Source organism: Crocuta crocuta, unplaced genomic scaffold, assembly GCF_008692635.1.
Source record: "Crocuta crocuta isolate KB4526 unplaced genomic scaffold, BGI_CrCroc_1.0 scaffold270, whole genome shotgun sequence".
In the NCBI taxonomy this organism is placed as follows: Eukaryota; Metazoa; Chordata; class Mammalia; order Carnivora; family Hyaenidae; genus Crocuta; species Crocuta crocuta.
In genome coordinates this window covers 1956651-1981886 of record NW_027527569.1, presented here as the reverse complement: position 1 = coordinate 1981886, position 25236 = coordinate 1956651, and the positions used below count along the sequence as shown (strand labels likewise).

The following is a 25236-nucleotide window of genomic DNA, read 5'->3' as shown; positions in this document are numbered from 1 at the left end:
AGTTAGTCTCTACGTCTCCTACTGGATTCCTAGCTCCTTCGTAGCCCAATTTTCTTTTACTTCCTCAGTAGCCACATACTGTGGAGTCTGAAAAGGGCAGAGCAAGATTTCAGTCAGTTGTTTTTGAATGACTCAATGAGGGGAAAGGGCAGCGTGAAGGTCCCTGTAGGGGTCAAGGGCAGGGAGGCTGCATACTAAGTTTCTGTGCCTCCATGGCCACCCCTGCCACAGGCTTAACAGAGGAGAACGAGGAATTTAGGCCTTGCAGAGATGGTCTTTGTTATGGAGGCAGGTAGGGAAGAGCTGCTGTGTACCTGCTTCAGGTCTGCTCTGGCCTTTGGTGACAAATAGCTCTGGGTCCCCAAGGCATCTGTCATGCTATTCCAGTAACAATAGTTGGCACTGAATGTTTAAGTGTGAGCAGCAGTTTCTGGAGCAGAAGATTCAGACCCTGATGTGTCCTTCTTTCTCGTCCAGGATACCAGAGGCGCCGTTGTACAGATGGAAACAATCAATCAAGCACAGAACTGCTTCCACAGAAGCCCTAGCTGCAGCACGGGCAGCAGGGAACATCTCCAAGGAAAGCCATCCTCCCCTCCCAGAGTGCTCCACAGCACTGTCTCCAGCAGAGCGGACTTTTGTTTGCCACCCGTGGCCTCTTTGTGAACCTGTCTGTGATTGATTAAGAGTCAGCTTTGCTTAGGAGGGTGCAGAAGGCATCTAGGGAGGAGATGACAAAGGCCTTCAGTTAATTCTGCTAAATAATCTTCTGGGGACCTTCCAATCATGGAGTGCTAACCACTAAATTGCTAATTAAGTGCCCAGTTAACCTTATTAATAATACGAAATGCACAGGGGCCTCCCTGATTCTGCTGGAATGTATGTTCACGGGGCTATAAAAAGGCAGCCGTGTTGAGTTCTCATGAGTGTTAGCACAGGAGAAGGCATTCAGACAACAGCTAAGCATTCCTTTTGACATTTGTATTAAATTGCTCATTAGGTTTATTGTGGAAATTAAATTACTTCAAAGCACTGTCCATTAATTCCTGATTAGGCCTGAATGGCTGTGCTAATGCAAGTGTGGGCTGTGGTGGAGCTGGGTGGTTATGTGCTGGCAGGCTGCTAGGTGGTCTGCACTGCTCAAAAGCCTGGGAAGGGAACAGATGCTGCAAGCACAGGGGCTCCATCTCAGAGAAGCCAGTGACGGTGCAGAGGAACCAGCAGGACTGATGTGATGGGTTTTTCTGGAACAAGACCCAGAGACACGTACGCTTATTTGGCTAATAAGTTTTTCAGAGTCTCGAATGGTCATGTTAATTTGATGATAATACAAAAATCCCCGTCCCATAAATATTTATTTTGGAAAAATAGGAAGTATAGCCTCATGGTTAAGAGTAGGGTTCTGGTGCCAGACTGCCCGAATTTGAATCTTGGCCAACTATCCAATTTTGAAGATACTCTGACTACACTAAAGATTTTCTGAAAAGAATATTTCAGAGAACAAACAGAAAGTTAACAGACTATTCTTTAATCCATTTTATCTAATAATCCATGTCTAAGTACTTCTCTAGTTCATAAACACCCCCTGCTGATGCTTTCTCTTTGAAGTTTATAGAAATGATTCTTTACATTTTATTAACTGAATGCTGATGCAGGCAGAAGTTGGAGGTTTAAGATTTTTGCCTATTCATCTTCTCTCCAGTTGAGAGGAGGTAATAAGCACTGAATTCTCCAAGTATGAGAAGTAGGGGGCTGTTGGTTCCCTGGCCATGCTGAGTGAGATGTGTGGGCACCCAGGCTCTCCATGAATGTAGTTCATAGTTATGTTATCTTATGAATGCTCCTATTTTCAGCTGCATTTCTATAGTCACTGAGTAGTTAACTGCATCCCACACTCTGTATTAGGAGGTAAGTCTTCAGAGATGAAAGAAACAGTTCCTGCCCTCAAAGGGACGCTCAGAGCCTGTAGACAGTGAGGTGGCAGGTGAAGAGGGAGAAATGCAGACAACAAAGGCCAAAGACATGTAAACAAACAATCTCAAGACAGGGTGATAAATGGCCTGGCAACAGTGGGCTCTGTGTGTTCGCTCAGAGGAGAGGCACTGACTGAATCTAGAATGGAGAGGGAGAGAACTTCCCTTGATAAAGTTTTGTAAAGTGAAACTCAAGAAAGGGCATTCCAGACAGACGAGACAACACAGGGAAAGGTTAAAGGTAGAAAAGAGTTGTAAGTAGTTTGTATTTCTGTAGAGTGCAAAGGAGGGGGATGGGAAGGATGGTAAGATGAGGCTGGGAAGGAAGGCAGGGCTTTTCACATGGCGTACAGATGCCACGGTGAGCATAGGAGCTTAGGTTCATCCTGCAGGAAAAGAAAAGGCAGGCAGATATGATGGTCAGAGATGGAAGAGACACCTTGGAACAGCCCTTAAGTTTAGTGGACGGCAGGGACAACATTACAGCCTTACACTTATCACCCATGAAGAATGTCATTCTTTAAATTGCAAAAATGGAAATACTATGTAAGACAAACATGGATTGAAAATTCCTATTTCAACCCAACATGTTCCCTAGTTGGTGCTTACATGAAAATTTTAGACATACGGAATACCTGTGTAGTGGCTCGCCGTTAAAGGAGGTTTAAAAACCTACTAATATTTAAAGTAGTATTTAAAATACTAAAATTACATTAAACCTAAATGTAAGTGATTTTTAAGATAGAGAAGCTGGAGGGGTTCCTGGGTGGCTCAATCAGTTAAGCATCCAACTCATGGTTTCGGCCCAGGCCACAATCTCATGGTTCGTGAGTTTGTGCCTTGTGTTGGGCTCTGTGCTGACAGCTCAGAGCCTGGAGCCTGCTTCAGATTCCGTGTCTCCCTCTCTCTCTGCCCCTTCCCCGCTCATGCTCCATCTCTCTCTTTCTCTCTCAAAGATAAATAAACATTAAGGGAAAAAAATTTTAAAAAAGAGAAGCTGGAATAGAAAACCTTTCTAGAGGTCAATTTACCCTAACATTTTGGGTCCCGTTGTAGTTTTTTATTAAAATGAATGCAGTTTTGGTTAAAAATGAATGTCTGGTCACAAGAAGTTGAAACTATTTGTTCAAAGGGTTTAGGTTCTGCTGGCTCCCCGATTCTGAGTCATGACTTGGGCTGTGGTTGTGTGGGGTGGGCTCACTTACCTGGAGTTGAGACTTTGTGGCCAGCTCCTGATAATATGGGGACTGGGAGTCAGCGAGCTCTGCTGTGAACCTCTGGTTTGCTAGAATGATGCTCAGTTCCACCTTCTGCTCCATTGGGCCTTCGGATACCTCAGTGGGTTCTATTTTCCTTTCCTGAGTTAGAAAACAAAAGGTCTTCTATTAATATAAATTGTAAATATACGGTACTATTATATAATGTATATTGATATTGTCTCAAGAAGGTGGCTTATGAAGGCTCAAGTTTTTAAAAAAAATTTTTAACATTTATTTGTTTGTGAGAGACAGAGAGAGACAGAGCACAAACAGGGGGAGGGGCAGAAAGAGAGGGAGATACAGAATCTGAAGCAGGTCCCAGGCTCTGAGCTGTCAGCACAGAGCCCAACACGGGGCTTGAGCTCATGAACCATATCATGACCTGAGCTGAAGCCAGATGCTTAACTGACTGAGCCTTCCCGGTGCCCCTCAAGTACTTTTAGAATTAAATCCTATTAACTAGAAGTGTCCTCTGAATTTCACTGAGAGACAAAGTACCAAAGCTCTAATGAATTAACTATTTACACTCCTTGAGAACACTGTAATGTTAGGACTCTGCTCTTGATGAAAACATTTGCACATATATACACACACACATAATTTATATATACTGCTGGAGCATCACTGAGATTTTGTGACATTCTTGTGTAACTTTATGAATACTCTTTGATGAATACTGTATTATACAATATAACCTATGTGATGTTGAGGTATTATTTAATATAATCTTCTTTAGAGAAGAGTCTAGACTGGTTTAATGAGGCTATTCATGCCTAAACTTCACATTAAAGCTAGTTAGTGAGCACTGTCAGGTCAAGAGAGGGTTTGAAATATCTCTCAGAAGGAATGGAACTTTTGGGCCACCTTTGGTAGCATGTGGCTAGAAACAGAAGCACTCTTCTGAGGACCTGGATTTGGTCTCCGATCACAAGGGCAAAGGGGTCATCCTTCTTGCTCTCTGGACTGGGAACAAGCAGGAGTCTCTCACTGTTCTGAATTCACATGGTCTCCCAGGGCACAGAGCAAGCCTGGAGCTGGGTTTGAAACTTGGGGTGTGACAGATTTTCAATATTGGGTACCCAGATGATCGTGAAATCTGAACAGCTTTGTAAAAGAGTAAAAACCATGTCTGTGGAAAATCAAACATCTTTGGTAATGTACTTAGTCTTTTATTAATGAAATCAGAGCTATGTAAGGTGAAAGAAGAGACCAACCAATGGAAAATGCCATGAGGGACAAAACTCATGTGGGTGGTGGCCAATGTAGTGTCTCCTCATTTCATATCACGAACCCCTCTCTTCCATAGCAGTGGACAGCCATACAACCTCTAACTTTAACAGGGCACAAGGAGGATGTGGATTCACACCTGCCAGACTACTGATGCTTGTTTAACAAAAAGATTTCATTGATTCGTTCATTGAAATAACACACATTAAGCATCTGTATGGGTGTACGGCAGTACTAGGACCCATGGAAAGTTAAAAGAAAAATATGGCCTATGGCATGATCCTCTAGAAGTTTACCATTTCACTAGGCATATTTAAAGTTCACATGAGACATTTAAATAAATTCTTTAGGTGTATTAGTGAGAAGTCTTCTAATTTATCCTCAGCCACTGGATTAATTTTCCTTGTCTCTCACTCAGCACCCTCGGTAATACTTTATTATCTATGAGATAAAAATCCCAACTCTGTTCCTGACATTCAAAGCTTTCCACAATCTGCTATCAATCTGCTTGAACAATTATATATATATATATACATACATATATATGTATATATGTATGTATATATATATATAATTAAAATTTATTTTTTTATTCAACTACAGAGTGGGCCCAAGTACAATGTCCTATGTATTTTTTTTAGTTTTTATTTTAATTCCAGTTAGTTAACATATGGTGTTATAATAGTTTCAGGTATACAATATAGTGATTTAACACTTCCATACGTCACCCTGGGCTCATCACAACAAGTGCACTCCTTAGTCCTCATCACTTATTTAACTCATCCCCCCATCTACCTTCTCTCTGGTAACCATCAGTTTGTTTTTTATAATTAAGAGTCTTTTTAGGGGCACCTGGGTAGCTCAGTCGGTTAAGCAACTGACTTCAGCTCAGGTCATGATCTCACAGTTCGTGGGTTTGAGCCCCATATCCGGCTCTGTGCTGACAGCTCAGAGCCTGGACCCTGTTTTGGATTCTCTCTCTCTCTCTCTCTCTCTCCCTCTCTCTCTCTCTCTCTGCCCCTTCCCTGATCTTTCTCTGTCTCTCAAAAATAACTAAATGTTAAAAATTTTAAAAAAAAGAGTCTTTTTCTTGATTTGTCTCTCTCTGTCTCTTTTTTTCCCTTTGTTATTCTGTTTTATTTCTTAAATTCCACAGTGTGAAATCGTACAGTATTTGTCTTTTTCTGACTGGCTTATTTCATTTAGCATTATACTCTCTAGCTCCATCCATGTTGTTGCAAATGGCAGCATTCATTCTTTTTTATGGCTGACTAATATTCCGTTGTACCACATCTTTATTCATTCATCAGTTGATGGACCCTTGGGCTGCTTCCAAATCTTGGCTACTGTAAGTAATGCTGCTATGAATATATTGGGTACATGTATCCCTTTGAATTAGTGTTTTTTTATTCTTTGGGTAAATACCCAATAGTGTGATTAGTGGATTGTATGGTAGTTCTCATGTTAACTTTCTGAGGAAACTGTGTACCGTTCTCCAAAGTGGCTGCGCCAGTCTATATTCCCACCAATACTGTATGAGTGTTCGTTTTTCTCCACATCCTCACCAATACCTGTTGCTTCTTGTGTTGTTTATTTTAGTCATTCTGACAGATGTGAGGTGATATCTCATTGTTGTTTGGATTTATATTTACCTGACGGTAAGTGATGATGAACATCTTTTCATATGTCTGTTGGAAATCTGCAGGTCTTCTTAGGAGAAATGTCAGTTCATGTCGTCTCATTTTTAATTGGATTATTTGTTCTTTGGGTGTCAAATTTTGTAACTTTTTAATATATTTTGAATACTAACCCTTATCAGATATGTCCTTTGCAAATATCTTCTCCCATTTTGTAGGTTACCTTTCAGCTTGATTGTTTTCTTTGTTGTGTAGAATCTTTTTATTTTGATGTAGTCCCAATAGTTTATTTCTGCTTTTGTTTCCCTGGTGTCAGGAGACATATCTAGAAAAAAGTTTCTATGGAGAAGGTCAAAGAAGTTATTGGCTGTGTTCTCTTCTAGGATTCTTATGGTTTCAGGTTTCGTATCCAGGTCTTTAATCCATTTTGAATTTATTTTTGTGTATGTTGTAAGAAAGGGGTCCAGTTTCTTTTTTTGCATATTGCTGTCCAGTTTTACCAATACCATTTGTAGAAGAGACTGTCCTTTTCCCACTGGATATTCTTTCCTGCTTTGTCAGAATTAATTGACCATATAGTTGTGGGCTTATTTCTGGATTTTCTATTCTGTTCCATTGATCTATGTGTCTATTTTTGTGCCAGTACCATACTGTTTTGATTACTACAGTTTTGTAATATAACTTGAAGTCCAGTATCATGATGCCTCCATGTTTGCTTTTCCTTTTCAAGATTATTTTGGCTATTTGGGGTCTTTTGTGGTTCCATACAAATTTTGGGATTGTTTGTTCTAGCTTTGTGAAAAATGCTGGTGGTGTTTTGGTATGGATTACATTAAACGTGTAAATTGCTTTGGGTAATATCAACATTTTAACAATGTTTGTTCTTCCAATTAATGAACATGGAATGTCTTTCCATGTCTTTGTGTCATCCTTAATGTCTTTCATCAGCATTTTATAATTTCCAGAGTACAGATCTTTCACCTCTTTGATTAGCTTTACTCCTAGATATCTTATTACCTTCAGTGCAATCGTAAGTGGAATTGTTGCTGCTTAAACAATTTTAGTTTGTGTCATTTCTCCCTGCCCTGACTACCAGATAGCTTGTTCACTGTTGAGAGACCACACTGCTTGTGCTAGTCTCCTGACCGGAGAGACCCTCCTCACTGTTCCGCATGCTCACTTCCAGTACTAAAACACAAGGAAGGACACACACACACACACACACACACACACACCATATACACACATTTTTTTACTTCTTACTAATACCTTTCAGTTCATTTAAAATAATATTTCCTCTGATCCTTTAGGGTACAAACCTTTGCCTCCTCTAATCTTTTGGAGCAGTGAATAATATCTGAATTTCTAATTTAGTACCATGTCATACTCACCTAGTCTTTTTATATGCTAATCTTGTCACCCTACATATAATCTCCTCAAATCCAGTATGATTCTCATACTTTATTAAATCTCCAAAAGTAAAAAAAAAAAAAATAATAATGCAGTCACCTAGGCACAAAACTCTCTGTGAATATACATGATTAGCAGTCATATCTTTTGCAACCTGTCCTGGCTTATCATTTTGTTCCATTCTATACACCTGCCATCCTCAAGTACAGCACTAAGACTATTTTGTTGTACTTATTTGAATTATGTATTTCTTGAAGGCAGGAACCATGCCTTATTCATCTTAGGATCTTTGGTACATACCTCAATACCCGGCACATCAGAGGATTCTAGCAAAATGTTTGCTAAGCCAAAGAATGAGTGATAGATGTGGGTGGCAAAAAAGATAAGAGGAGGCTGTGATGAATGTAAAATGAAATGTTCAGGGGATATTTACTGCAGAAGGGGGGACCTATGTTAGATTTTGAAGAATATGAGATATAAGTAATATGAGAAAAGAGAAGGTGAACTAGAGTTGTCTTTGAAATTTTATAGTGAGTATATTTAATCTTAATTTTTTTCAACAACACTTTTCACAATAATATTTTGGAGAAAAATGGAACATTTTAATTCTTTGTTTAGCAATAGTTCCAGTAAATCTGCAGCCATCTGGCCTACAGACTAGCAGGGTTCTCATCCCTGAATTTTCATGTAGAGCTGGTGAGACTGAACTTCTTGCCCTCACTGTCTGGGCTTTGACCTTGCAGGGAGGTTCACAGGGGAGGCTAGCAAAGCCTTGCAGACCCCAGGGAAGTATGTGTCACCTCTAGATTGCCCTGTGCTGAACTTGCTGCCCACTGTGTGAGGCCGTGACCCTGCCACTCCTGGGGAAAGAAGGCAGCGTTTCCTGGCTTCAGCACCAAGTGTCTGACTCAAAGATTTTGGAGTGATTACAATGTCCCTGTTTTCTGGAACACCTGAGTGGCTCAGTTGGTTGAGCGTCAGATTCCAGCTCAGGTCATGATCCCACGGTGTGTGGATTCGAGCCCCACATTGGTCTCTGTACTGACCAACTCGGAGCCTGGAGCCTGCCTTGGATTCTATGTCGCTCTCTCTCTACCCCTCCCCAACTCGTGCTCTGTCTTTCTCTCTCTTTCTCTCTCTCTCAAAAATAAATAAAACACTAAAAAAATTTTTTTAAATGTCCCCCTTTTCTGATAACTAACAATTAATTCTGTAACATATCCTGTCCTCCTGCATTCCTCTCAAAGACAGCAGTGGCCAGTGCTTCTCTTTGCCCGCGAACAGTTCTTATTTTTCCCCATTTGACACTCAGGATTTCGATCATTTTGATATTTATCTGACCTATTTATGCTGGCCATGCCTGGAAGCAAAACTTCTATCCTTAGTGTCAGCGTGAGATTACATTTTGATGGAGAAGGAGCTTGATTGATTGGATGATTGATTGATTGATAGATTTATTCATTCATTTATTCTAATGCTTGAGGAGTATTTGCTATATATCCAGTTCCATTAAGCACTGGGGAAAAAAGGGCCCCTACCCTCCTGGAGTTAATAACTAAGTTGCTTTTTATAATTCCTCTCAATTTATTCTAGTTTTCAATCTGTTTTTTCCCCTCAGTCCCTGGAAGCAGTGAGAATACTGAATAGAACAAAGTCACTGACTCTTAATTGGACTGATAAAAATGCAGCACTAGTAATACAGAATGGCCAGTTCATCCATTCTCTTTTCTCGTTTTACTAATAAAACAAAAACAGCATGTGACAGTCTAGATTGACTCTCGGAACTTCTTACTGTTGTAGGCATCATGGTGTCGTTGAGGAACGTGTCACCAAGAGTGAGAGGGAACGGTCCGAGTGAGACATTGGCGACATCTGTGGAAATTAAAACGTTACAGGCACAAGAATGAGATTAGAGACGTTTACATAAGAACATGGTCAAAATTTTACATACTCTTTCTGTCATTCTGTAATTCACAGGTGTGGGGTGCATTCTTAACTCATGTAAGATTACAAAAATATGTTATTGAGAAAACTGTTTGTCCCAGTTGAATTCTCCATTCTTCTCATCTGGGACCCAAGTTTGGTGCTATTTTAGATATGTTTCAGTTAAATAGTTTGCCAATGAGATCTGGTTAATTTTTCCTTTTGTGACTATATAAAGGATGCAAGACAGATACTTATCTTGAAATTATTTGGTTGAAAATATTGGTGATGATTGTCTCCAAGTTGAAGGATAATGGGTGATTTCACTTTACCTATATTCTTTTCTAAATTTTACAAGTTTTATCCAATGAATCTAAATTATTTTATACATTTAGAAATATCAATTATTTTTAAGAAACCATATTATAAATTTTGTCAATTCAATCAAGGATTGTTTTTTAAATAGTATACTTTCAATGATAAAATTTCCCCTCCCTTTCTTTCATGATAATTTGTTTTTTCTCTTAATGTTTATTTTTGAGAAAAAGAGAGAGAGAGAGAGAGCACGTGAGTGGGCAGAGCAGGGGAGGGGCAGAGAGAGAGGGACACAGAATCCGAAGTAGGCTCCAGGCTCCAAGCTGTCAGCACAGAGCCCGATGTGAGGCTCGAACTCACAGACCATGAGATAATGGACCCGAGCTGAAGTCAGACACTTAACTGACTAAGCCACCCAGGCGTCCCTCTTTCATGATAATTGGAGTTAAGTTTCAGGAACAGGTGAATGAGGAGGTCTAAGCTTACCCGTAGAAAACACAGGGGTTTCAGCAGGCTCTCCTAATGTCCCCTCTGTAGGCATTTCATCTTTTCTATTAGCACAGTAGAAAAGAGAGAAGAGGTGGTGAAAAGGAGCTCGATGACAACAGGCGAAATTCATTTACTTTTTCTATACTCAATAGACTTAAAATTAGAGGAAAATCCTTTAAAACCGGGTTTGCTTATTTTTTCATTAGATAAGTAATCTTCAAATAAATTTCCACTGAAGAAAAATTCAAGCAACCCCTGAAAATGGTCATTTGACTCTAGGACTTTCCCATAAGTATTTTTCATGTGGTCCTGGGAACATTTTCATTGTGGGCAAAACTGGTCTTTGAGGCTCAATGTTTTATAGTCTCATTGTGCTTATACTGTATCCTTGACATCAAAGATAATTACATGACATGATCTATGACTGAATATTCTTGCTAAAATCTCAGACCCTCAAACCTGCAAATCCAGGGAATCCTTAAGTTTATCTACTAGAGTAACTCCTGTGGTTATAGCAATAGGAGAGAGAGAGATATCTGGATAATGCAGATGTATTAAATCCTATTTTGGACACAACCATTGTCTGCAGGAGTTATGGGTAAGTTTGCAGTTTATGCAGGGCAGTCTGGAAAATATCTAAGGGTAAATCCAAGGGCATGTTATAAAGCTGTATGCATATGATGTTGGCTCCTTCTAGCAAGCTCTATGTAGAAAGGAACAGCAGTAGTGATATCTTTTTAAGCTCACTGAAAGATTTGTTACTATCAGCTCTTAGGTCTTAATAGCTCATGTCTATATGAGTGCAATATAGTCTTAGTTGACCAATATGTTTGATCCAATTTTCTGTGGCTCATGTTGATGGGAAGAGCAAAGGGAATGGACAGGTGCTCTGCTGTTATATGGATATCTAGTGGGCTGTAGACAATGAGACCATCTACATATTTCTAATATACCCATATCTGCCAAAGTGCTAATCGGGGTGGTATACAAAATATTATCCATTGGCCTGGCATGGACTCTGACCAGTCAGAATAGATGTAAACATGGAGGACTATACTGATGCACACAGGCTAAATATAAATTCAGACTGTTTCGGAATTAGGTATTCTTGTTCTTTTCTGCTGGTATTGTGCTATGTGCTAAAAAATAGTTTTTATGGCTATCATGTTTATAAATATCTCATATCAAACATTAGAGCATTTGTGATTTAGACAATTTTCCTTTTTATCCGTTGTCTGGGACTCTGTTTATACTAAGATCTCTTTCCTACTATTATAGCTTTGGTATCCTTGTCTTATCTTGCTGCAAAACAGAAAATAACCAAGAAGAATAGTTATTGGAGTGCTGGCAATTGCATTAGTTACAAGTCAAAGCCCACTTTGTGCAGGACCCTGTGTCAGATGCTATTTCCTTATCCTCTGCCACTGAGTATGATTCTGCCACAACAATGGCAATCTAGACCATCGCTCAAAAGCTATAATTTAGGAAGCTGGGACATTGGATTCTTCCACTGGTTTTTATTTTAAAGTCATTTGAAACTGGCAGATTTATGGGCTACTCAGATGAGAAAATTTTCTGTTTTGTCTTCCGGGAAAGGTTGAAAATAAGAAACAGCTTGCTTGCTTGCCCCCTTTCTTTCCTAACCACTTGGTAATCATAGCTAATGTACAATGTCTGTCTCTTGCTCCTTAGCAATTCTCTCCAGCAATGCTGATAGACATGAGCGTGGAAAACATTAAATGTTTACACATTAAAAAAATTAACGTTTATTTATTTTGAGAGAGAGAGTAGGAGGGAGGAGGAGGGAGAGGAGAGAGAGACTTCCAAGCAGGCTCCGCTGTCAGCACAAGGCCCAATGCAGGGCTCAATCCCTCATATTGTGAGGTCATGACCTGAGCTGAAACCAAGAGTCAGATGCTCAACTGACGGAGCCACTCAGGCGCTCCAGTATCATCCTATATTTAAATAAGAGTGAATAGCTCTGTGTCTTGTGAACAAAGTTAATACTCTAGTACTAAGATTTTTCTCAATCACATTACTTCTTCTGGTATCAACTTAAAATTTTTTTTAATTTTTATTTTTTATTTAAAAAAACTTATGAAACTTTTATTTATTATTAAGCAACAGAGAGAGACAAAGCATGAGCATGGGAGGAGCAGAGAGAGGGGGAGACACAGAATCTGAAGTAGGCTCCAGTCTCTGAGCTGTCAGCACTGAGTCCGACACGGGGCTCGAACTCACAAACTGAGAGATCATGACCTGAGCCAAAGTCAGATGCTTAACTGAGTCATCCAGGTGCCCCTCAACTTGTTAAAATTTCTAAAGAGTGGTTCAGTAGACATAACAATTAACAAAACATGTGAGGATTTTGCTCAGGTCTGTGGTGGTGGGTGGAGAGACATAAAACAGTCCCTGCCCTTGAGGAGTTCAAACTCTTACAGGAAAACAGGGTAAAGCAAGGAAATGTTAAAAATAAATGTAGGTGTCAAGGGGTGCCTGAGTGCACAGTTGGTTAAGCGTCCGACTTTGGTTCAGGTCATGATCTCACGGTTCCGTGGGTTTGAGTGCTGCGTCAGGCTGTGTGCTGACATTTCAGAGCCTGGAGCCTGCTTTGGATTCTGCATCTCCCTCTCTCTTGCCCCTTCTCTGCTTGTGCTTTCTTTTTCTCTCAAAAATAAATGAACATTAAAAGAATGTAAGTACCAAAAACAGTGCAAAATTCAAAGCAGGGAGATATTGCTGTAGGCTCAAATAGGCTGTTAAGACATCATGGAGTCCATGGGGGACTCCACCAGGAGCTTGAAAGGAGAGTAGGATTCGGATATGTAATGTAGGAAAGGCAGGTTCTTCTGGGCCAGGGGGAAAGGCTAGGGACCAGAGTGTAGGGTGAGTAGGGTGTGGTCTGTGTGCAGTGTGGAATGGCATCGTAGCAGTAGTGGGATTGTAGGTAATGGAGGCAAAGTTGGAAAGGTCAGGCAGTGATTGATTACTTTGGGCTCTTCTTCAATGAAGGTCCTGGCAACAAACAGATGACTCACTCATTGTGGGGTAATCTGAGCAAATTTTAAAAAGGGGTTCCTTGCTAAGTTGTGGGAACTGCATAAGAGCAATCATTAAAGCCAAGTGCAATCAATACCTCAGGGCTGGTAACAGTAGGGTTCTCAGAATACCCCTAGTCGAGGAGGGGTGAGAAGATGGGCCAGTTACCATGAACCAGAGACAGAGAAGGCTCTGTGGAAAGAATGTCTGACAGGAGCTGAGATCAAGTTGAAGGAGGCTAATAACCCTTGAAAACTTTGCAGGTTGGCGGTTGAGGGGAGGTGATAAATTCAATCACCTCATTCTGTCTTCTCCCTCTGATCTCCTGCTCCCCACCGACTAGTGCTACCTGGGAGTCAAGGCAAGCGATGTGAGTGATTCTGTCCTCTCCACTCAGCCTTCTGTACCCAGAGCACGAGGGGGTCGGTAGGCAGAGGATATTCAGAAGGGTAAGAGGAAGATGGGGGAATCTTTTGAAAGTCACTGAACAGGGCTCAGTGTAAGAAAAGAAATTTTTCAGACTTATTAATCCAGCAGCCGTTATGCAAGTTAAAGAGGGGAAGAGGTTAGAGACAGGGAAATCCATTAGGGAGATCAGATTTGACATTTTTCACAGTGTAAATTAGTAAGGTCCTCGAAGAGGTTGTTGGCAAAGGGAACAGAAATGAAGGAACACATGTGAAAAGCATTATAAAGAATTGTCAGTAATTTATACAGCCAAATTTGTGTCTCTCTTAGTATTATCTTCAGATTTAGATTTCTAAATGTTATAAAATGTATGTGATTTGTGTTTAGAATTTGTCTCTCTTCTTTAATCATTTTAGCTAACATACTTTTCCTTGCCTTCTAAAAAATTTTGATTTTCTTATTTGATATTCAGTTCTTGTTGAGAGTATAGCTCAGTGCTTCAGTAATTCAGTTTGAGAAATACTAATGCTTTCCAGAATACCAAATAAGACTTCAAAATTCAGGTTGTTCTCTGATTGTATTAGTATTTCCCTGACGTAACTAATAGTTTATCATAAATTTAAAAATCAAACTATTTTTTAAATGCTTATTTATTTATTTTTGAGAGAGAGAGAGAAAGAGAGAGAGCAGAAGTGGGGGAGGGACACAGAGAGAGAGGGAGACATAGAATCTGAAGCAGGCTCCAGGCTCTGAGCTGTCAGCACAGAGCCCCACATGGGGCTTGAATTCACGAGCCGTGAGATCATGACCTGCGCTGAAGTCAGATGTTTAACCGACTGAGCCACCCAAGTGCCCCATAATCAAACTATTTTAGTTGCTCTATACCCCGTAAGTGAAAACACACTTTAGATACTTAGCACATAGTAGTGAATCCATTTTATCTGCAAACATAGTGCCAACACCTATCTCAATCTTTAGGGTCTATCCATTTCCCCTTTAGATACTCATTTACCTTTAGTGCAACATATGCATAATTTTCTGTTAGAATAACCTACACAGATCTCAGGGGCTGACATAATACCATAGCTCAGTCTCATTCCATTATGTGGTCTTTCAAAAGTCAAGAGCATGCAGCACTCTATTTTGGGTACTTACCTCTCAGGGAAGTGTCTCTGTTTTATTCTCTGCAGAAAGATAAAAAGTAATTTTACCAAGAGCAAATGTCAACTGAAGAGCTAAAATCTATTTTCATTCCCTTTTCCCTTTAACTTCACTTCAACCAGGCTGTACAATGCTATTTTGCAAGAATAAAATTCTTGTTGGACTTACCAGGTATCTCTAAGCATTNCTTTATGAGGGAAAATAATTTGGGGGTGGGGGGGGCGGAGGGTTGGGAGCTATCCAAACAGTGTTCCGAATGTACAGCGTTTAGGCTCACCTGCTGAAGAAGATCTAGGTGCTCCTGGGAGTTACTGAAATTTTGTCCAATGTCAAAGAGGCAGAAAGTCTCCTGCTGGCAGATGCTGACCCAGTGCTGGTATTCCCCCGGATCAGGGATGCGGTCCAGAAAGATCCGATATGCTTCCCACACTGCTTCCTGACACACTGCAATGCAGTACCGCCCATTAGGAGCAGCAGATGGCCACATCCTATGATGATCCCTGTTTCCCAGCCCAAGCCTCATCTTCGAACATGGAGTATTCTGGCTTACGTGGATATGCTAATTTATAGGCCATAGAAATGAAGTCATTTAACAATATTTGCTGAGCCCCTATATGTGCTATGGAGAAAAATAAAAGAAGGAAGATAGGGAATAGAGTACGTGTGTGTGTGGTTGTAGTTTAGAATAGGACAGCTGAGGAAGGCCTCACTATGAAGGGGTCTTCTGAGCAGTTTGGAGAAGGCCTCAAGGCTAGAGAACACTCTCAGCATTGAGAGAACAGTAAAGAGGGCAGCGTGGCCAGAGCAAGGATGAGAGTAAAAGATGGAGACAGAAAGATGTGGCGAGGGGAGCAAGGACGGCATAGCGCTTTGTGGACCCGTCACCTTCAAATTGGGCCATAGGTACCTGGCTATGTTTAAAGACTTTCCAAGGGATAAACAGACACACAATTTAAAGAGAATCAATTTCTAGGTCCCATTTTTTTCCTAGCATGCTTTCCTAATGTCGGTCTGCCTAAGGATACACCTTCCCTTTCCCCTTTTCCCTTTGGTCAGCATTCATCTGTCCCTATCTTACTGTGGCACAGTGGCTCTCAGTTGCCACACACAAAAGGACGATGTGAAATAATAGTGTTGAGGGTAAGAAAGCAAGTGAACTGAGTTGAGCATGTTTTTGCGACAGGGTGGTTTCTGATTCTTTGCTTGCAACATATTACAAGTCCTCATGGAATTGACAGCTGACAAGTCATTAAAAATAATGACAGATCACGATGTGATTGTTAGCTTATAATGTCAAAGGAACTTAAAGAATAAAGATATTACTATAACAAAACTCCATCTATTTCCATCTACTTGTTTTACGTAACAAGTTTTCTCAGCATTTAAGTGAAACTAAGTAAAAGAATAGAGATAAAAATTGATGCTAAACCCTGTCTTATTTTAGCAACACATAATATGAATAATGAGTAATGGTACATGAACTAATAGAGAAACAACACCAAAGTGACTCCATCTCACCAGAGGCTGAAGGTAATGAAGCTTCAGCAATAGGCCCTTCATTTAAAGTGGCCTCTTCCCAAGTTTTGGTCCTAATTTTATATTCATGAACATTTGACTCACAAAAACCTATATCTGATATTATATCTGCCAATAGAAATTTACTAATTTTTTTTGTTAAATTTGTATCTATTTGAGGGCCCCTAGGTGGCTCAGTCAGTTAAGTGTCTGACTCTTGGTTTAGGCTCAGGTCATGGTCCCACGGTTTGTGAGATCGAGCCTTGCATCAGGCAGGCTCTGTGCTGATGGCATTGCGCCTGCTTGGGACTCTCTCTCTCCCTCTCTCTTTTCCTCTCCCCCACTCCTTCTCACTCTCTCTCTCTCTCTCAAAATAAATATATAAGCTTTAAAAAGGGCTTAAAATTTGCATCTATGTGTTTTAATCAATTATATATTAAGAGCAATTATAAATGCAACTGAATCCAAAAGAAATTTCTTTGGACACATAAAGCCTACAGTAATAGGAAATAAATAAAATATGTAACTTAAATTTATATACATATTTTCGTTATTGAGAAGTATATTAGAGTAACAATAACAGATTTCAAGCATAAAATATATCACATTAAGATAAGACTGAAGTGGGGAATGGAGAAGGAATGTGTGTGTGTGGAGAAAAAGGATCCATGTAACATTTCCTACTGTTAAGAAGAGTACATAAAGGCATGTACTTGTTGAGTATTTGATGGTAACTACTGAGTGGCTATGGATGCATACAAATTATCTAGTTTTTGTTTCATTTTCAGTATCAATATTTACAACTCATGAAAGCTATATCTTATCCAGTTATTTAAACTTATGATGAAAAGCTTTGGATGTTAACTGAAACGCATGCAGAGAGGTACATCATTTAAAAATTATTTTAGAGAATTAAGTGAGGGGAAAATAGTTAGATGACATCTGTCATAAGCAATTATAATGTGCTGATTTTACCTCAGGAGGAATGGGGAGCAGTTGGAAGCTTTAGGGCAGGAGCTGACATCATCTGTCTTCCTAAAGAAACTCTGCCTGCCTGCTGAGAGAAGGCACTGGGGGAAGGAACAGAGTGAGAGAAGACCAGTTTGGAGACTCTTACCCCTTCACTCCCCATTTTTATTATGTCTGGAGTTTTCTTAACTTTCTGTTTTAAGACGCAAAGAGAATTCCAGACCAAAAGCGACTCAGGTCATTTACCAGCAGCAACCTCACCAGAACCCACAAGGTCAGGAGTGGATGCCGTCCCCACCAACCCACATGTGCCATTGAGTTTTCCACATCTGGGGAAGTGACAAGGGTCAGCACACCTGGAGAGCGAGCCAAAAGTCTCACCAAGAGAACCCACGTTTGTGAATACTCTCTCTCTCCTGCCAGGCAAGTATCAGAGGGTCGTAATGCCTCTCCCAATACCAGCCATCATGCAGTCTTTAGATCTTCACCTCTACTCAAGAGTCTACATACTATGCAAGAAAGAAACAACACTTGAGTATTTTGAGACTTACCCAAACCTTAAGAGTTATGTATCCAGTCCAAGCAAACCAGTTGCCCTTGCTACCCTTCTCAGCTATTTACTCCACACTCTTTTTTGGAGGTGTTTTTGACCTTCCATCTCTACCCAGTGCACCTGCTAATTTAATTGAAAACACATTTAAGTGCCAGAAATACAGGATTTCCATGTATATAAAATCAACTAGTGCTGCCTTTTGGGTCTTAGTGTTGGTGACTTTCACTGATAATATCTGTGCGTGAAACATCTGGAAGAACATAATATGACAATCCTTCTATTTACTAGTTTGATATACCTGCAGGCATGTTGCTTTTGGTCTCAGATTAAGTCTTCCTTTTATTTCAGTCCAATTTAAGGCTTGTTTTTGGTGGTTGTATCTTCCTAGCTCTGCCCCGTTCTCTGCTGCCTTTTCTCCTACTTCAGGGACACAGAAAATTCCCATCCCCATTAAACTCTACTTTTAACAAAGGCTCTAAAAGAACTTTCTCCCTGAAGCACAAATACCCGAAGCTGTTTAAGGAATTATTTCCTCGAGGGGAGAGATCACAGTCAGCACCACAAAAGTACAAACAACTCTAACTGAATATTATAAAAAAATTATATGCCAACAAATTGGGCAATCTGGAATAAATGGACAAGTTTCTAGAAGCATATGAGCTACTAGAACTGAAACAGGAAGAAATAGAAAATGTGAACAGACCAAAAACCAATAAAGAAATTGAGTCGGTAATCAAAAATTTCCCAGCAAACAGAAGTCCAGGGCTTCCCAGGGGAATTCTCCTAAACATTTAAAGAAGAATTAATTCTTTTCAAACTATTCCAAAAAATAGAAATGGAAATGGAAGGAAAACTTCTCAGTTCACACTATGAGCATTACCTTGATTCCAAAACCAGAAAAAGACCCCACTAAAAAAAAAAAAAAAAAGATCTTCAGGCCACTATCCCTGAACATGGATGTAAAAGTTCTCAATAAAATACTAGCAAATCAAATTCAATAGTACATTAAAAGAAATATTCACCACAATCAAGTGGAATTTATTCCTGGGTTACAAGGGTAGTTCAATATTTGTAAATCAATCAATGTGATACACCACATTATAAAAGAAAGGATAAGAACCATATGATCCTTTCAATAGATACAGAAAAAGCATTTGACAAAATACAGCATCCATTCTTGATAAAAGCCCTCAACAAAGTACGGATAAAGGGAACATACTTTAGGCCATATATGAAAGGACCACAGTTAATATCATCCTTAATAGGTAAAAACTGAGAGCTTTTCTTCTATGGTCAGGAACAAGAAAGGGATGTCCACTCTCATCATTGTTATTTAACATAGTACTGGAAGTCTTAGCCTCAGCAACCAGACAATAAAAAGAAGTAAAAGTAATCCAACTTGGCAAGGAAGAAGTCAAACTTTCATTATTTGCAGGTGACATGTAGAAAACCCAAAAGACTACCAAAAAATTGCTAGAACTGATACACAAATTCAGTAAAGTCACAGGATACAAAATCAATGTACAGAAATCTGTTACATTTCTATACACCAATAATGAAGCAGCAGAAAGAGAAACAAAGGAATCAGTCCCATTTATAATTGTACCTCAAACTATAAGATATCTAGGAATAAACCTAACCAAAGAGGTAAAAGATCTGTACTCTGAAAACTATAACACATTTATGAAAGAAACTGAAGATGACACAAAGAAATGGAAAGACATTTCACGCCCAAGGATTAGAAGAACAAATATTGTTACAATGTCTATAGTACCCATTGACAAAGCAGAAAAGAGCATCCAATGGGAAAAAGACAGTCTCTTCAGCAAATGGTGCGAGGAAAACTGGACTGCAACATGCAGAAAAATGAACCTAGACCGTTTTCTTATACCTTATACAAAAATAAACTCAAAATGGATGAAAGACCTAAATGTGAGATAGTAAACCATCAAAATCCTAGAGGAGAAAACAGGCAACAACCTTTTTGACCTAGGCCATAGCAACTTCTTACTAGACATGTCTCCAGAGTCAAGGGAACTAGCAAAATGAACAAAAATGAACTATTGGGACTCATCAAGAGGAAAAGCTTCTGCACAGTGAAGGAAATAATCAACAAAACTAAAAGGCAACTGATAGAATGGGAGAAGATATTTGCGAATGATATATCTGAAAAGGGCTTAATAACCAAAATCTATGAAGAACTTAGCAATCTCAATACCCAAAAAACAAATAATCCTGTTAAGAAATATATACTGGAATATTACTCAATCATAAAAAAGAATGAGATCTTGCCATTTGCAATGATGTGGATGGAGCTAGAATATATTATGCTAAGTGAAATTAAGTCAGTCAGAGAAGGGCAAATACCATATGATTTCACTCATATGTGGAATTTAAGGAACGAAATAGATGAACATATGGAAAAAAAGAGAGAGAGGAAAACCATAAAACAAACTTAAAAAATTTTTTTAATGTTTTATGTTTGAGAGAGAGTGACCGAGTGCAAGCTGAGGGGAGGCAGAGAGAGAGGAAGACACAGAATCTGAAGCAGGCTCCAGGCTGTTAGCACAGAGCCCCACACGGAACTCAAACCCACGAACCACGAGATCATAACCTTAGCTTGATTCGGATGTTAAACAATGAGCCACCCAGGTGCCCCAACAAACTTTTAATTATAGAGAACAAAACAAGGGTTGCTGGAGGGGAGGTGGGTGGGGGATGGGTTAAATGGATGATGGGTACTAAGGAGAGCTCTTGCTGTGATGAGTACTGGGTGTTATATGTAAATGATGAATCACTAAATTCTACTCCTGAAACTAATATCACACCATATGTTAACTAATTGTAGTTTAAATAAAAACTTGAAACTAAAAAAAAAAAGAATTATTTCCCTGGGGCATTGTAGTATAGCGATTAAAATGTTAAGGATGAAACAGGAACCAGTAGCTTTTCTTCAGACTTACTGAGGGGCAGGGCTTTTTGGTGACTGCTCTGATGTCATTTTTCTAGCTCTCTGGAAGTTTAGTGCAAAGGAGGAGGTGCAGAATCCTTCTGTGATTGGGAGAACAGGAGCACCAGCTCATGTCCCACCAGGAGAGCCCCTTAGCTTTAACAGGGAACATAAGAACTCCTTGAAGGTTGAAGCATCAAAGGATCTCAGGGCTGGAAGGAGTCTGAAAACTTCTGAAAGCTGGACTTTTATAACCCTTTAATTTACTGCATCATCCTTCTCTGAATCTACCAGAAGAGATTTCCACAGGGAGTCCAGGCAGATCCAGAACCTTGCCTCCCCAGTCTTCCCACAGTTGCCGGCCAATGCCTGAAATCTGGCCACAGAGTCTTAGTCTTTCTCTTGAATGTCACACCGTAGACTCTCTGGTGATGTGGGAAGAACCCTAGGGAACACATGGCCTGGAGACCAGGCATGCCCCAGGATAGTTATTTACATCTAGAAAGATTAAGTTAGACCAATGGTATGTAAAAATGTCCACCACGGGGTTGGGCATGCATTAGATGGAGAGATAACACAATGGAGCAGGAGTCGGAATGCCAGATTCTACCTTTGCTCTGCCACTAATGATGGCGCTGACTGAGCATATCACTTCACTTTTCAAATGTGTACACTGGGGGTGTTGGCTAGATATTTTCTAGACCAGTGCTTCTAAAACTTTAGAGTGCAAATGAAGTACCTGGGAATCTTATTAAAATGCAGATTCCATGGGGCGCCTGGGTGGCTTAGTCGGTTAAGCGTCCGACTTTCGCTTAGGTCATGATCTCGCGGTTCGTGGGTTCGAGCCCCGCGTCGGGCTCTGTGCTGACTGCCAGCTCAGAGCCCGGAGCCTGTTTCAGTCTGTGACTCCCTCTCTCTCTGACCCTCCCCTGCTCACGCTGTCTCTCTCTCTCTCCTAGAAATAAATTAAAAATATTTAAAAAAAAAATAAATAAATAAAATGCAGATTCCAGAAGTGGATATGGTGGGGTGAAAGTAGGTCTGCATTTCTAACAAGTAACCAGATGCTAGTGATGCTGCTGGTCTATGGACGACACATGGAGAAGGAAGAGCTAGGATTCCCTTCATCTTAAACTTTCTCTAAGGCATAAATTAACGTGGAAGGAAGATCTAGCTTTTGATACTGCAGTTTTGCAGTTGAAAGAGGTGGAGAGAGAGGAAGAGAAAGAAGAGGAGGAAGAGGAGGAGGAGGGGGACAAGGAGGGAGAAGAGGGAGGAGGAAGAGAGGAGGAGGCAATGGGGGTGGGGAGGTATAAAGGGAAGAGGGAGATGGGGTGGCAGAAGAGGGGGAAGGGGAAGAGGGAGATACAGAGAGGGGTAGGGGGTTTGAAGGGAAGAAATCAAAAGCAGGGAGTTTGCCTGGGGGGGTGCACAGGGCTCCCCTGGGAGACTACCAGAAATACTTGAGGTTTTGCATTTGTGCTTTGGGATGAACATGTTTATGATTCTACCATGAAGCTGAGAACATGGTCATCTGTGCTGTTTTAAGCATTGGAGAAACAAGTATCTCAATATTTCACTTGATCTGATGAATGTAGAAGCTTTCTCTCCGAAGTTTGAAAGATGTCAAAAGATAATTTCGTAAAAGCAGCAACAAAAACGTTAAGTGGGTAACTCTGTCAAAGGAACACCGTGTTGTAGCAAGGTCTTATTTCTTGGTTCTCTGTGAACCAATATGTTAGACTGAAGAACCTATGCTGATGAATAGTAAAACTTCATATCACCCAGGGGCAGCCATAAAGATAATGGACTGTTGTTGCCATGGGGAGAAACACAGTGGTTTGTTTCATGAGGAAAGCAAAAATGAAAATGGCAAACCGAATCAAGAGTAAAGAGTTAAAGGGGCGCCTGGGTGGCTTAGTCGGTTAAGCGTCCGACTTTCGCTTAGGTCATGATCTCGCGGTTCGTGGGTTCGAGCCCCGCGTCGGGCTCTGTGCTGACTGCCAGCTCAGGGCCTGGAGCCTGTTTCAGAGTCTGTGACTCCCTCTCTCTCTGACCCTCCCCTGCTCACGCTGTCTCTCTCTCTCTCTCCTAGAAATAAAAACATTAAAAAAAAAAAAATTAAAAAAAAAAAAAGAGAAAAGAGTTAAGGATAAAATTCAGAGTTAAAAACCTGGTTGCAGCAATAAGTAGCCTATTTTATAAATACCTGTGATGCATCCTATTTGTTAATGTCATGAAGAATTAGAAGTTACCTGAAAAATAGCATTGGTTGTGTTCATATTCAATGTGATGCACATACTATATATTTTACTTCCATTTAAGAACAAATAAGATGAAATTTACCAGTGTCATTATCTAATCAATGTGTAGGCACATTCAAAATGAACAGTTTATACATGACTGTCTTTTCTTCGCATGTCCAATGGCCTCTTTGCCTCCTGCATCCATCAACAAGTGTTTACTCAGAAACTGCTATGCAGGGGTGCTATGCTAGGACCTCAGCATAATACTATAGTGTACTTGCTTTTCTAGAATTACAGTTCTCCTTCTGACTGTGGTCCAGTACTTGTCAGTTCTCTGGGGGTATGGCTTCTGTCAGAAAGCAAGTATTTCCTCCACATAAAATGAGACATATGAAGAACATAAGGCTTGATATTTTTGAGACAGTTAATTATACCTCCAAAAATTCCCAGTAGAAAACCAGCAAAAACTCCCCAGGCAAACTCAACTTTAGTACATTTTACAGATGTAAATACTCAAGAACTTTGTAAGATGTTAGTACCATGAAATAGGTTCTCTGTTGTCATAATTTGTAATACATCATAGGCTAGAATTGAACCAACATGCACTAGTTAATGGGCTTGAAACAGAGCAGGTTGACTGTGATTTTTGGAATGGAAACAATCATCTAATGTGATGAAGGTGAACATTAGAAAACCTCCTCAATTTTCACATGGAAGATGAATTGGATTTAGATTTCAGTTAGATATTTTTACATTATTTGAAGTAACCTGGGGGATTTAATAGTATCTACTAAAGGGTTTTGTGTGTGTGTGTGTGTGTGCGTGCGTGTGTGTGTGTGTTCTGTTTTTCATTTAAAGAAAAAGCCATGGGGACTTTTTCATCTGTAGAAAGTGAATGACAAGGATAGCCACTGATGGCTATGGTGTGCTTGAAGTCCATCATGATTTCTGAGAAAGCCACAAGAATTCTGTGGTGCTGTCTTGGGGTGAAAACTGTACTTTAACTCTGCTGGAAATCACAGTGATTGTGTTGTAAATCCTGTTAACATCCCTGCATTATATCTTGGTAACCACTGTTAATTTGTGACTCCTGTGCACTTTGAATGTGCCTCCCGGTTTTCAAACTTCAGCACTTTTTGCTGGGTCAGCAATAAACAACTTAAACTCAACAAGAAAGGAGAGAGGATCTGGATTGTAATGTTGCTTTTGAGAAATGAAATCTTAAGTCATAAATCAACTTGCTCAGATTCCTGATGTTGCAATCATTCTGTGCTTCTTACTTCATAATGATAACATTAAAATTCAATATTGGGCTTTCACAAAAATAAAACAAAGAGGTAATACCCAGATGCCAAGGCCTTCTGGTGACTTATTAAATGCCTTGTTCTGGGTTGCACAAGACATCATTTTAAACATAAGAGCAGATATCTATCATAGTTTTGAATGTTTACTATTCATTACTCTCAGATTAGTTGACTAATTTCTATACCTCATGTGACTAAATGAGAGAGCCTGGAAGTTTTGGCCTAAAGACAATGTATGGATGAATGAAAAGGAAGGGATAAAAAGAATGAGAGGCTAAGCAGATTACATCTCTTTCCTTACCTCTCAATCTATAATAAGCTTGAAGACTGGCTAAAATCTGTTTCATGGATTCCTGTGGACAGACTTTAACCCCGGTTGGGAAAAATGTTGATCTTTTTGGTCGATGCTTGGCCAAATCGAATATTCGTTTCATGGTTGACACTTTGTGCATTTTTGCAGCACTTTCGGTTGTTTCGATTCTTGGGGCATTGTCTATGTCTTTAGTTTCAGAGTGGTAAATTTTAATGGAGAGATCTGTAAAAGAAAGATTGATTTCCTGGTGAATATATACATTGATATATGTGAAACATATGGTAAATGAATGGAATAAACTAAAAGTTATAATCCTCTGGTTTATTCAACTTCTACTTTGGACCCACTGCCAAATTCCAGTGACAAGGCATTTTCAGAAATAAGGGAATAGCATAATGAGCTGATCAAGGGTATTTAAAACAACAACAACAACATCTCAAATCATCTTGCCTTGAGGAACTGCCAAATAGTGAAACCATTTCCCACACATCTCTAAAAATCACTCCCCACTTAGCACTCAAGCCTCCCGAGAGATGCCTCTTTTG

The 25236-nt window shown here is 39.9% G+C and overlaps 1 protein-coding gene across 1 annotated transcript in view; it reads right to left on the bottom strand.

The window, feature by feature from the left end:
- The window catches only part of IMPG1 (interphotoreceptor matrix proteoglycan 1), a 109052-nt gene extending 84144 nt beyond the window's left edge, over positions 1 to 24908 (bottom strand). Inside the window, exons 1-6 of the mRNA XM_077770166.1 lie at positions 24680 to 24908; positions 15119 to 15285; positions 14836 to 14864; positions 10231 to 10295; positions 9299 to 9378; positions 3179 to 3331 (exon numbers count right to left, since the gene is read on the bottom strand). Of these exons, the coding sequence (XP_077626292.1) occupies positions 3179 to 3331; positions 9299 to 9378; positions 10231 to 10295; positions 14836 to 14864; positions 15119 to 15285; positions 24680 to 24830 (645 nt within the window). The 5' untranslated portion in view covers positions 24831 to 24908. The remainder of the gene's footprint in view (positions 1 to 3178; positions 3332 to 9298; positions 9379 to 10230; positions 10296 to 14835; positions 14865 to 15118; positions 15286 to 24679) is intronic.
- Positions 24909 to 25236: the final 328 nt, after the last annotated feature.